Source organism: Hypanus sabinus, unplaced genomic scaffold (assembly GCF_030144855.1).
Source record: "Hypanus sabinus isolate sHypSab1 unplaced genomic scaffold, sHypSab1.hap1 scaffold_390, whole genome shotgun sequence".
NCBI classification, from domain to species: Eukaryota; Metazoa; Chordata; class Chondrichthyes; order Myliobatiformes; family Dasyatidae; genus Hypanus; species Hypanus sabinus.
The window spans coordinates 220,785-235,293 of NW_026781279.1; the positions used below are offsets into that span (position 1 = coordinate 220,785).

A 14,509-nucleotide genomic window follows, 5' to 3' on the forward strand; every position below is an offset into this window, starting at 1 on the left:
TTCCTTCCTTTAGACAGCTCTACCGATACAAGGGTTCAATCCTTTCGTCATTGTGATAAGTGTCTATACAGTGCAGTGATGCATTCCTATTTATCCCAAGACACTTGCACTGATAACACTACACCTTCTAGCACAGCAGGCTGTCTTGAAAGAGACATACATTTTTTTTTAAACAGCTCAGTTGAGAATACTCTGAGAGATTTGATTTATTTCTGATTGGTGAACTGGATATCCACAAACGTTTAGTTGTTTCTAATGTTTAGTCTTGGGCAATGTACAGGGAATGATGTGCCAAAACACTAAGCTTTTGGCTTGACTTCAAGGCTTCTGCAGAGAGCAGTTTCTCCCAGATGGAGGTGGAGGGGGGCGGCGGGCGTGGATTAGCAGGTACTCTTTGTGTATGCAGAATGAGCTGAGAGCATACAGAGGACAGCCTGTTTGATGAGAGAGAAAGCTACGGGAGACAGTGAGGCAATTCTCATAGAAGAAGGGCTCTCATACACAAAATATTCAGGAGCAATTCTCTGAATCTCAGAAAGAGTACAAACTTCCAGTCATTGGTGGTTCAGTAAAGACGCTCTCACTCAAAACTGTCACCTTCTCCAGCCATAATTAGAAGCTCAAACTTGAAGAGGCAATGCGCTGGAGGTCACCTTACTAAATGAGAGTCTCCAATGCCAGGGCAGCAAGAATGGAATCTGTGCATAGCTTTGTGCAAGTTTCCTCACTGTGCAGAGTAATCAGACTACAACCCTGCAGATGCTACATTAAAGCGCAAGATGCCAACCAGGCATGACCAAACCACTTGCTTAATGGGATCCGTCTATGGCATATGAAAGGATGGGAATCTCTGATCTTGTTGTAACTTGACCAAAAGGAATAAACACCCTCTCTGTGACCAGACAGTGCACGACCAATCAGTGAATTGACACAAATAAATGATGGTGCCTGGAGCTGTCGAGTTGGCTGTATTCTATAATGGTCTGCTGCAGTCTGCAGCTGAACCACCACAACTAACCAAAAACCAGTTGTGGGAGTTCAAGGGTTAATGACTACAACATGGTCTGCAACACAGGGATTCCTGCACACACAAATGCAACATGGCTACCAGACAAAAATGTGAAAGAGCAAACAATTGTTCAGATGCAACAAGAATTCTACTGCGCACACAAACCAGGAGGAGCTCTGCAATACACGGCAGAAGAAAACGGGGAAAAGTTTAAGGGGAACATGAAGGGAAACTTTTTCACTCAGAGTGTTCTGTGAGTGGGGAAAGAGCTGCCAGCACGAGAGCTACATGAAATATTTAAGAGAAGTTTGGATGGATACATAGATGGTAGATGTATGAAGGGCTATGGTCCTGGTGGAGGTCGATGGGAGTGGGCAGTTTTAATTGTTCAGCCCCCTAGATGGGCTGAAGGGTCTGTTTCCGTGCTATACTTTTTGATGATTCTGTGGCTCGAATTCTGCTGTGTGCCTCACAGGCTTCCCTTTTTAGTGGCTCTTCTTTTGTTAACCAGCTTCGTATCAAGCAGCTAGACACTAAGAAAAAAGTGCCGCGGAGGCTAGGGGTTCAGAAACTGAACGGGAACAAGAAGAAAGAGAAGAAGAAGTAGCATGCTTGGCCAGGTTGAATACTCATTCATTTCAGGACCAATTCATCCAACTGCAGCGGTAAAACACATCCTCATTCACTATTCTGCAAAAAACGTATGTCGCTGTAACATGAAATACAAGTCAACACAAAATAAATATTCCAAACCGGTTTTATCAATCCAATCTTGGCAAGTGGAATAGGAGCACCTTTTTACTCTTAGTGTCTTTACCTAAGTGGATGGCGATAGAGTAGCTCCTTTGGTTAGCTGGAGCAGACAGAGACCAACCACACAAGTTAGTCACCATAAAATTCTAACTTGCTTATCCAAAGTTAGCAAAGATGATAGAAATCCAAATTGTCATGACAGGAGGTGTCTTCAGTAAGTAATACAGACGCACTTAGAATAGAGTTTGTGAGGAAGAAAATACATTTGTCTGCTGATGGAGACACCTCCCTCTCCCTCCTTAGGGAGAGAGAGAACATGGGGTGTGTCGAATAATGGGTGAAACTCTAAGTCTTTGGGGTAACTGCAAGTCTGTGTCTTTGCTATCGCTTTGCTCACACTTGACTGCTTGGTTGAGGTGCCGATGTTTGCTTTTTCTGTCGGTGGTAGTGGGGGGATTATTGCATGCAAATGCTTATGCACGGGAGGGGGACTTTGGGGATCTCACGTGTAACTGTCCTTCATTCTTTTGGGCACTTCTTTGTTTTGGTGGATTTTTGCAAACATAAGCATTTTAGGATGTATGTTGTATACATTTCTCTGAAATTAAATTAGACCTTTGAACCTTTGATGTAATTATTGATGAAAGTTGGGTGGAGATTCATGCAGAGCAAAATCAACGGTAGGGCTGGCTGGGCTGAATGTAAGGAACTTCAGTGAAGGAGACTGCAAATAGCTTTAGTGTGCAATTGTGGGTCTATAAGGCTGTCTCTGAGCTGTACTCTCCCTTCAAGATAGGCATCATTTCTGATGAGAAGGGCTTCTGATTATCCTGTGAGCCTTGGTATCGTTTTTCAATATGACAAGACAACTGGCAGAATGTCAATGGTGGGATAACAAATGCAGTCTTTACTACACAATGCCAGTGCTGCTCCCTCCACATGACAGTCCAGCTACCCCAGCACTGTGAACGAGATGAGATTGCTGTATTGTTACAACATCCTGTCATTGCTTTTGAACATTATTATTCCCACCATGCTGGCCAAATCCTGAGTTTAGACAGTGAAAATCTGAGCTTTCACATCAACACACGTACACTTGGTTGGAATCTACCCCTACTGCATCAGGATTTGAGATAACTGCTACAAGTCACAGGGTTTTCAACCCAAAATGAGGTTCCTCAGCACTTCTGTGAAGCGGTGGATGGGCTCTATTTCTTTGCAAGGTTAATTTGGATTGGTCCATGCTCTTTGACCTTGCTCACATGTTTTCTGGAATCAAGAATTTCACTCTTTTACCCTTCTTATACGCGAAAGTACTTACATAACTCCTCTTTTCTCGAAAGGTTCTGTGATCTACTGAATTATTCCAAAATCCCCAGCCCAAGGTACAGGCTGCATACCCAGAGACACTCCACATGCAAAGGTACACCGCTGAGCTCATCTCTAAATAATGAACTCGATTTTATTACCGACTAAGTGAATCGGTGCCGTCAGTTAAATTACTTTCCATCCCCACTTTACTAGTGTGATTCTTGGCCAGCTGAAATGGACCCCACAGGAGTAGCAAAGTTTTGATGGACACGGGCGGATGTAAAAGATGTATTTCTCTGTTAAAAAATTGGTAAAACAGTTATACATTCAGTAAAACAGGAGATTTTTTCGATTAAGTGAGAAGTAGAATTCGGGAAGGTTTCGGCAATCAGCCGAGGATTAACCATTGACCCAATAGTTTAGTCCCACGAACATGAAGCAGCACCACTCTGTGAGGACATGTGATGCAATGTCTCAGCCATTTCAACTACTGCTCCCTGTGTAATATCCCGGATCGAATGAGAGGGAATGAATTATTCTGCTTTCTACAAAACTATTTGCATACGGTGTCTGCGATTGTTGAATTGTGTGCAATCTGTGAACAATAGATACAAGACTTAATACATGTGCAACTGTGCTACTGAGTGTATGAATGCTTGTTATGAACCTGGTTGATAGACGGTGATCAATGGGATGATGGTTAATGAGGCAGTGGCGCACAATGCATGTATGATGCAAACACGTAGAAATCTGTAGATCCTGGGAATTCAAGTAAGACACACAAAATACAGGCCAGGCAGCATCTGTAGAAAGAAGCATAGTCGACGTGTCGGGACGAGATCTTTCATCAGGACTAACTGAAATAACAGATACTGGGAGATTTGATAAAGAGAGGGGGAAAAGATATCCGAAATGAATGCAGAAGACAGGAGGGGGAGGGGATAAAGCTCAGAGCTGGAAAGCTAATTAGCAAAAGGGATACCAGGCTGTAGAAAGAGGAGGATCACGCGACGGGAGGCTGGGAAGAAAGAAAGGGGGTTGGAGCCCCGGAGGAAGACGGAGAGCAGGCAAGGAATATTGTTTAAGGGACAGAGAGAGAAAAGACAGAGTGAAAGAAATAAAAGTGGGAAGGGGAAAGAAATAAATGAATAAGCAAACAATTAAATGAATAAATAAATAGATAGGCAGATGAATGAATGAATTAATGAATGAATAAGTGTTGGGGTAAGAGGAGGAGGAGGGGCATTAACGAAAGTTAGAGAAGTCAATGTTCAGGCCATCAGATTGGAGGCTACGCTGACGGAATATGAGGAGTTGTTCCTCCAACCTGAATGTGGCATGATCTTGACAGTAGAGGATGCTCTGGATAGACAGATCAGAATGGGAATGGGACGTGGAATTAAAATGCATGACCACTGGGAGATACAGCTTCCTCTGGCAGACAGAGTATAGGTGTTCAGTGAAATGGTCTCCCAGTCCGAGTCGGTTCTCACCAATATCTAGAATGCCGCACTGGGAGCACCAAGCACATATTTCGGCCCCTCCCCCAATTTCTGCTTTGCGAGGAGTTCCCTACCTTCACGACTCCCTCGTCCATTCATACCCGCGATCGCTTCCCACCGATCTCCCTCCCGGCGCTTGTCCTTGTAAGCGGAACAATTGCTACACCTGCCTTTATACTTCCTCCATCACCACCATTCATGGCTCCAGAGAGTCCTTCCAGGTGAGGAAGTGAGTCTGTGAGTCAACTGCTGTGACATACTGCGTCCGGTGTTCCTGGTGCGGCCGCTTCATGTTCTCGTTCTGTTCATGTGCCTCGTCCTGTCCTTGTACCTCGCCCAGCCAAAGGCTACCTCGCGCAGCCCGGTGCTGGCGTTCCCCCGTCCTGTCCATGAGTCTCACGTGCAGTCCTGTAGCCACGCCACGACCTGTAGCCACGTTTTGTCCTCGCCTAGATTCGTGTTCCGTACCCGAGTCAAGACTTAGGTTTTGGGTCCTCGTCCGGCTCGGAGCCCTAGCCCAGGCTCCATGTTCCTTGTTTTACGTCCGTGTCCCTTGTCACTAGACCAAGTCCAAGCCCAGGCCCTGAATCCTAGTCTCGTCCAAGGCCTGTGTCAATGTACTGCGGAATTCACTCCTGTCTTCCCTTGTTTTCTTGACCAACTTAGTCCTGTTCCTAGTCCCTTAGTATCTGTGTCTTGCATTTGGGTCCGCACCAACGCCCCCCCCCCCCACTTGTGACAAGTGATTAAGTTTCGAAACAACCAATTAGAACTAATAACTCAAAGGTAATGATTTGTGTATCCATTAGAAACACGTTTATTAAAAGGGCAGAATGCAATTTTTGATACTGAGTGATATAAAAAATGAACATTGCCCCTTGAATGTGCCCATGTTGAATTTTATAATTAAGTCAAATGGCATTATTTGTGCCACTGGTTAATTGGGGAAACCGCTTATTTAGGACAACACTTAATTATAAATAAATAAATTGCAAAAACATTGGATTCCTTTGTTTATTTGGAAAACAATGCCACTTAATTGGGGCAGGAATCTGCTGCCAAATAGGTTCTAACTAGCGTCAGTCACATGCAAGTTATGTGGCCATTATGCACTACGCTGTACTTAAAACAACCGTTTTAAATAGCATCACGAGTGTGTTCGTATTCAAAGAGGAGTGAGTTTTGTCATTGATCAGGCAAATGATAAACAGTAAGACAATTCGGAACTGCTTTCCTCACTGCGGTTTCAAGCATTCAGGCTTGCGGATGCCAGAAACGTCTAAGGTGAAATGAAACAATTTCAATACTTCATCTAGTTAGGTACTATGATTAATTTAAAGGTATCAGCAATCATCTTGAATATTACAATTAAAATGGGGATTTGGAGGTTCAAATCATCGATAGCACTGTTTGAAAGCTGTCCACTATCTGCACTTGGTTTCTCTGATAATTTTATTTATTTACAATCAATCAAAAAAACATGTCAGTGAACACTTAATGAATTACAGCATAATAATTAGGAACTGAGACTGTTTTATATACTGCAGTGATTTTGGTTGTGTTCTAATGTATTCTGTATTTCCTTTAAACACGTACTTCGTTACTTATTTATAAGTAAGTTTGTATTTTTTTAAACTTTGTTAACGATTTCCAGGAAACCGGCTCACTGGGGCAACCATTTAATCAGGCCAAAATGTACAATTCTTCGTGTTCCCCAATTAACTGGAACGCACCATCTTTGAAATCTAGGCAGATTAATTTATGATTTCACACAGAAACATTATAATAGTCAGTACACTCGTCATTTAAACAGAAATACGAAATTCATTGGACAGAACTCAAGCGTCCTTTCACCATATTACAGATAATGTCGCTTTGAGCCATAACTTAGCGTGTTGAACATTTTACTTATATACATGTATGATAAGCATTGTGAAAGTCATCTATACCATGTATAAAATGTTCATGGAGAGGAGCTGGTTGTTGATTTTATCTTGCTGCTCCAATATTTTTATATTGGCAGAAGAGAAGATGCTTGAAGGTTTTCTTGAAGGTAGCATTGCATAGTGCATAGCAGGCTGGGTTGAGAGTACTGTTGATGTAACAGAGCCAGTATCCAATACTCCATACTGTGTTAGGGACGCAGACTGAACATAAAGTGTTAATGAGTACCATGACACTGTATGGCGTCCAGGTGATAATACATGCCAGCAGAATAGCCAAGATTGTCCTGGTCACCTTATTCTCCCGGGTTACAGCTCCCTTCTTTTTCTTAGCAGGGGTGTTTGTCATTTTAATGATCATGTGGGCTGCGGCGAGCTCTCTGTTTTTACCACTGTTGGTGCTGTTGTCTGACACCATTTCAAGTGTAGTAGCACTGTAGTCACTCTTTTTAACTTTCGTGACATCTTTTATGCCGAAGAGCTTGGAGTTGCGATTGCTAAAATGTCTTTGTGCACTGGAGACCTTTGTGCTCTCATCAATCGTTCCTTCCTCCTTCTGGATGGAAGGGACGACACTAAGGGAAGTCGTGTGATTGCAAACCCCCATTTCCTCTCCTTGGCCACAGTGATACGTAATTACTTTACCAGCTGCCTTGCCATTTTGTACTTCGACATTCTGCAATACATCAGGTGCACTTGACATGTTGTTATTATTCGGTTTCATTATTTTGCCTCGCTCTAGACTGGGAGAGATGGTGCCTTTGTTTGACTCTGGCTGTTCCTTATCCTTCTTGATCCGACTCTTGCTAGCACGGGATATGTGCACATACAAAATAGTCATGGTAATAACAGGTAGATAGAAGGCTGCTATTCCAGTGCCAAAAGTGACAACTGGATTTGAGAAGAACTGTATATGACACTCACCCACTTTAACTGTCCGTCCACCTACAATGAACTGCCAGAAGAGAATGGTAGGAGCCCAGAGGATAAATGACAGCACCCAAGCAGCTGCAATCATCATCCGTGCCATCTTGGTGGTTCTCTTCACAGGGTAGCTGAGAGGCTTTGTCACACAGAAATATCGGTCAAAGCTGATGATAAGCAGGTTCATGATAGATGCATAACCAGCAACGTAATCTAGAGCCAGCCATAAATCACACACCAATGGGCCCATGGGCCAGTAGCCAATGATGCTGTACATGGTGTAAAGGTTCATAGAGAACACACCAATGATTAAATCAGCACAGGCTAAACTGAAAATAAAATTGTTGTTAATTGTTTGTAACTGTCTGTTTACTTTAATAGAAAGCATAACCAGAATGTTTCCGATAATGGTCACCAGACTCAAAGATAATGCTACAATCAAAATGAAGATTAGTTCAACTGTTTTGTAAGCGCTCCCTCTTTCAATGTCTGTTAGGTTGCTGAGAGGTGAATTTGTCTGCGTTGAATTTGCCATCCTTTCCCTCTGAGTTAGCACTGAAGTGGTCTAAACGTAGAAAATAGGAGAATAATGAGAAATATTCGCAAACAAGCAATAAAGGTTTTCTAATTGAAGTCTCAGCAGCAAGAAGACCATATGTAGTAAAACAAAAAGTTAAAGATTATTGCTGAGTAAAGATGTTGATGCCCGACATTGCAAACAAGTTTTCATCAGATTGGTCCACCTTTATGCACTTAAAATGATGGGGAAACTCTGAACCCTTGGTTCGCTTTAGTGCACGTGTTTTAAAATCAAAATTTATATGAACACGAGAAATCCCAGAAATTACGCAAGAAAAACAGATGCACAGGATCTGTGCAGGAGGAACAACCATCCAATCCAATAAACTTGCAGTCAGAAGTAGAAATGAAGAAATGTACCGCAATAGGAGAAGAATCTAAGATTGAGTTACGTCAGCTCAACCTCATGTGTTTCAAAACAGAATGCTAAGGCACCATGTGGTTTAACACTGATGATTTTCGCTAGTTATGAAACCCATGAGAACACTAAACAATGATGGTCTAATTTTCTTGAAACTAATAGCTTTGTTTCAAGCTATTAGTTTATATGACATGTACAAAAAGGATAGTTGACACCTGAAGCCAAGGGGCAACAATATCCTTGTGGGCAGGTTTGATGGAGTTGTGGGGGATGATTTAAACTAATTAGGCAGGGAGGATGTGACCTGGAATGATAGGTCTGAAGACGGGGCAGTTAGTATGCAAGTAGTTGGATTGTGTAGTGAGACTGTGAGGAAGGACAGGCAGATGATGGGACAAAGTTGTAGTCAGTGGGATGAGTTGAAGTCTAATGTGCTGACAAAATCGAAGAGCGTAAGGAATAAATGTCTGAAGGTGTCATATTTGGAAGCACACTGTACAGTTTATGGAATAAGGTAATGATTAGAGATTGCAGGTATGACATTGTGGGCATTACTGAATTGTGGCTGAAAGAGAATCATAGTTGGGAGATTAACGTTAAAAGATAGATTGTACGGAAAGTACAGGCAGGTAAGTAGAGGTGGTGCAATGGCTTATTTAGTAAAAAAAAAATAAATCAAATCCTTAGAAATAGGAAACATTGGACTGGAAGATGGAGTATCCTTGGGAGTAGAGTTAAGAAACTGCAAGGGTAGAAAAGACCCTGATGTGAGTTATATCCAGGCCTTCGAACTGTGGCCTAGAGGTGAGGCACAGACAGGCATGTAAAAATGGTAATGTTACAGTAGTCATGGGGTATTTCAATATGTAGGTAGATTGAGAAATTCATGTCGGTGCCGAACTCCAGGAGATGGAACTTGTGGAAAGTTTACAAGGTGGGTTTCTAGAACCGCTTGTGGTTGAGGCCACCAGGTGAAAGGCAATTTTGGATTGCGTGATGTGTTATGGACCAGATTGCATTAGGGAGTTTAAGGTAAAGGAACCCTTAGGAGACTGGTATCATAATATGATAAATTCACTCTGCAGTTTGGGATTGGAGAAAATAAAATCATATATATTGGTATTTCAGTGGAAAAAAAATAATACTGTAACAGAAGCATGAGAGTGGAGCTGGCAAAATTTAATTGGACGGGGACGGTACCAGGGATTACAGCAGAACAGCAATGGTTGGTGTATCTGAGAGCAATTCAGAAGGCGCAGTATAGATACATCCCGAATTATTCTAAAGGTAACAGTGGTTAACAACGGAAGTCAAATACAGCATAGAGGGAAAAGAAAGAACAGATAATACAGCAAAAATTGTGGGAAGTTGGAGGATTGGGAAGCTTTTAGAAACTAACAATCGGCAACTAAAAGTCATAAAGAGAGAAAGATGAAATATGAACATTAGTTAGCCAATAATATGATGATACCAAAACTATTTTTACAGAAATATAAAAAAGTGAAGGAGAGACGAGAGTGGATATCGGACCAATGGAAAATGATGCTGGAGTGATAGTAAAGGGGGAACAGAAATGGCAGACAAACTCAATACGTACTTTCTGTCTTTCTTCACTGTGTAGGACACTAGGAACATGCCAAAATCCAAAATTATAGGGGGCAGAATTGAGTTTTGTTGTTATTATTAAGGAGAAGGTGTTTTGAAGGTTGAAAGGTTGAATGTTAGATAAGTCACCTGGACCGGATGGACTACACTTTCGTGTTCTGAAAGAGGTAGCAGCGGAGGTTGTGGAGGTATTAGTCATGATCTTACACGAATCATTAGGTTACAGAATGGCTCTGGAATATTGGAAAAATGCAAATATCATTCTACACTTTAAGGGAGGGAGGCAAAGGAAAGATAATTATTAGCCAATCATCCTGACTTCAGTAGTTGGCGCTGCTGGAGTCATTATGAAGGCTGAGGTTTTGGTGTAGTTGGAGGCACCTGATAAAGCCGGCAAAGTCAGAGTGGTTTCCTTCAGGAGAAGTCATGCCTAACAAATCTGTTGGAATTTTTTGAGGAATGAAAAAGCAGGATAGTCAACAGAAAATCTGTGGATGTTGATTACCTACATTTTCACAAGGGCTTTGACAAGGTGCCGCACGAGTCTGCTTAGCAAATTAAGAGCCCATGGCATACTAAGATACTAGCATAGACAGAAGGTTGGCTAACTGGCAGAAGAGAAGGAGTGACAATAGGGGGTATTTTCCGGTTTGCTGCAGTCAATTGGTAGTGTTCCACAGGGATCTTTGTCGCAGCCGTTTCTTTTTACGTTATTCGTCAATGATATGGATGACCGAATTGATGGCTTTATGTCAAGTTTCAGTATTACACAAAGAGATTTGGAGGGGCAGGTGGCGTTCAGGAAAAAAGGTATCTGCAGAAGGTTTCGACAAACTGGGAGAATGGGCAGATGGAATGTAGTGCAGGGAAGTGTACCTAAGTCATGCACTTTGGTAGAAGGATTAAAGGCATATACTATTTTCTAAATGTACAGAATATTTAACAGTCAGACGTGCAAAGGAACTTGGGAGTCCCTGTTCAGGATTGCCTAATGGTTGACGTGAGGGCGGATTCAGTGATCGCTTTCATTTCAAGAGGACTAGAAAATAAGAGCAAGGATGTAATCCTAGGGCATTATAACCATTGGTCAGACCACACTTGGAGCATTGTGAGCAGATATAGGTCCCTTATCTAAGAAAAGATGTGCTGGCATTGGAGAGGGTCTATAGAGATCCAGCGGAATTCAATGAGGAGAATTTGATGGCTCTTGGCCTGTATTCACTTGAGTTTAGAAAAATGAATGGGAATCTCATTGAAACCTATCAAAAATTGAACAGCCTTAATAGAGACGATTTGGAGAGGATGTTTCTTATTCTGAGGGAGATTAATTTTGAATTAGTTTCCGGTATGCCCATTTATGTGCAGCTTGAAACATTTCTTCTCAATTCTCGTTTGAACTCTGAATGATCTGAGATGTGTATGCAATTATTTTACATTAGCAAAATCACAAAATGCTGAATGAACTCAGCAGAGATTTGCCAGAACATTCTATGTGTTGCTTTGGATTTCCAGCAACTGCAGATGTTTTCGTGTTTTTCTACATCAGCAACGTGTTCATTTGTCCGGTGCTAACACGACGTTGATCTGTCTATTATATCTCTGTTCGTATCTGTGTTTCGTTTGTGCGTGTGTGTGTGTGCGTGCGTGTGTGTGTGTGTGTGTGTGTGTGTGTGTGTGTGTGTGCGTGTGTGTGTGTGTGTGTGTGTATGTGTGCGTGTGTGTGTGTGTGTGTGTGTGTGTGTGTGTGTGTGCGTGTGTGTGTGTGTGTGTGTGTGTGTGTGTGTGTTTGCGTATCACCAGTAAGGTGTTGAAGCACTGAAGGCAGTTCAAAATGGGAAACCGCAGGGGTGTCGGTCAGGCGGTGTCGGTGCACTTCGCTTACAGATGTGCAATTAGTCAACAAATCCCTTAAATCTATAAATGAGACTGCACGGTAATGAGGTCAGTCTTTGTCATTGGAGCTCCCGCATTATTTCCTCCAGATGAATCACTGGTTAGATAACGCCCAAGAATTGTTGATGTAGTTGTCTTCTATTGGCCAAATTCTTACATCAGAAAGGATGGTTTTAAATTAAATTGTTTGTTCAGTTAACTGTAACTAAGAATGTTAGTCAGCGGTGCAACCATTCTCAGGAGACCGATACTTTGTATAAACCAGCGCCGGTTTGACGAAATCAGCTCAAAATATCTGCCCGAGCTGTGGATTTGGGAGTTACAGAATGCATACATTCTCTATGAAATGGATTATTCTCTCATCTGGCAGATAGTGAAAGTCTACAGTCCTTTTATTTCAGCCTTTGGAATTCCCGGTAGGCCGCAGTGTCTCCTGCCGTTGATGGGAATTGAAGTTTTATTATAATATTGTGATCGCTTCTGTCGCTGGTTTCCACTCTCACTTGTCCAGTCCCGGTGTTTTGCATTTCAGGAATGGAATGGAAATACCGGGAATGTGTATTCTGGCATCCGGATCGAAAACAAACTGCTGCAGGAATTTAACGAATCGGCCAACGTCTGTGGAATTGAACGAGTTGGACAGCGTTCTTCCAGCAGTTTGTGTTCAGTAATTTGATGCTCCGGTTTATGTGCTTTGGTCTGCAGCAGCTGCCCTGTATTTGGGAATACTGGGTTTTCACAGCCCGCTAATGCTAAACGAATTGATTGTGTGCAGTTGTACTTGAACGGATGTCCGAGTTAGCTGTAACAATAAAATGATCTTTTGGTAATAAGAATTTAGCAAATGCGAGGAGTTCTTTTTTTCTCAACTTGCTGTTCCCTCTCTCTCATGCAGCGAACTTGGTGGCGATTGTGATCTTGCTCCGGGGAAAGTGCGGTCTCTCCAAATGTGTCACTCGATACATGATGGGAATGGCAACGGCCGATCTCCTGGTTGTTATCTCGGATCCGCTGCTGGGGTGGACTGCATCGTTTTATTTTCCCCGATCATTCCTTTTCATCACTCCTGTGTGTAGTCTCGGTGGATGGCTGGTATTTGCGAGCACTACGACCTCCGTCTGGCTGACTGTCGCTTTCACCGTCGATCGATTTGTGGCTATTTGCTGTGAGAAGCTGAAAACAAAATATTGCACCGAGACAACGGCGGCCGTGGTTATCGGGACAGTGAGTGTGCTGACCTGCTTGGAGAGTGTCCCCTGGTACTTTATATACGAGCCTGTCGTACCAGTCGATAGTGTTCCCTGGTATTGTGCTCTTACATCGAGTTTCGGAATCTCTCCGGCATGGGCCGTATTTGAATTTTTTCACCGCATTTTCACCCCTTGTGCCCCATTATTTCTGATTTTGCTGTTCAATATACTAACTGTCAGGCGGATTCTAGCAGTCAGTCGAGCCCGTAAGGGGCTCCGGGCACAAAAGAGTGGAGAGACTGACAGGGACTGGGAGATGGAGAACCGACGCAAATCCATCATTTTGCTCTTCACCATATCCTGTAGTTTCATATTGTTGTGGGGAACACAAGTGGTATTTTATGTCTATCAACTAATTTCAATGAGATATGTTTATTCTGTCCCGGACCCCTGTTACATCGCAGAAGAGATTTCCGCGATGCTGCAGGTTCTCCGTTCCTGCACCAACACTTGTATTTGCGGACTGACTCAGAGCAAATTCAGAGAGGAACTGAAGAATGCAGTGAAATACCCGTTGAATCGGATTTTTATGAAGAGATTTAGAAAACAAACAATGTGATGAACAGAAATACAAAGTAAACATGAGAAAATCTCTTAGATCCTCGGAGACCAAAAACACCACATACAAACTCAGAATCCCAATGAATAGTGTCGGCCGTTGTTTATTCTTATCCATAGAAATTTCATTTGCATAAATACTCCCTCTCTTATTAAAATGAAAGTTCAGGCGAGCCTTTTACCCCTGCTTTTCGATTTTGACAACACTGCCTCATCCCTGAGTATAACTTCGTCTGTGTTATACACTCATGCCCCGATCCTAACCCGTCTTCATGTACACACTATTTCTCTCCTCCTTTTCTACCTATAAGTTCTCATTCCCTCTGCCACCTTCTACTGTCTTCCAGCTAGAGCACTTTAACTGAGCTTTAGAACACAAAACACCGAACGGTAAGAATACAGATACTGCTACAGCCGCTGCCAGAGCGGATGATAAACGGCTTCACAACATCTTGCACGATTCTGTAAAGGCACTTACCTTTATGAAAGCTGTCAGCAATTGAGCGGTGATGGAATCGCCGGGAGGGAGCGCAACAGAGAAACGAAGTGAGGGACAGCAGCCGAGTGAGAGTAAGAGAGAAACAGTCAGAACGAATTATATTAGGAAGTTGGTATGTCGATATTCTCATACGCGTGGATAACAAGGAGGAGGAGACTTTAGGTCAAAGAGCAGTAAGGCGGTTAAAACCTTCGGGGATTTAGTCAATGAGGCGACCGACACACATTCAGGCAAACATGCAGTAACAATTTGTCATCATGGTCAGCACACACACAGTGAGCTGGAGGATAGCGCCAATCTCTAAAACAATCTCCCTTTCCCT

General features: G+C 42.7%; 1 protein-coding gene across 1 annotated transcript; it reads right to left on the bottom strand.

Annotated features, from left to right (window-relative positions):
* Window positions 1–6,564: 6,564 nt before the first annotated feature.
* LOC132388726 (muscarinic acetylcholine receptor M2-like) lies at window positions 6,565–7,977 on the bottom strand. Its single transcript, XM_059961113.1, has one exon. The coding sequence runs from the start codon at window positions 7,975–7,977 to the stop codon at window positions 6,565–6,567; it is 1,413 nt and encodes a 470-aa protein (XP_059817096.1).
* Window positions 7,978–14,509: the final 6,532 nt, after the last annotated feature.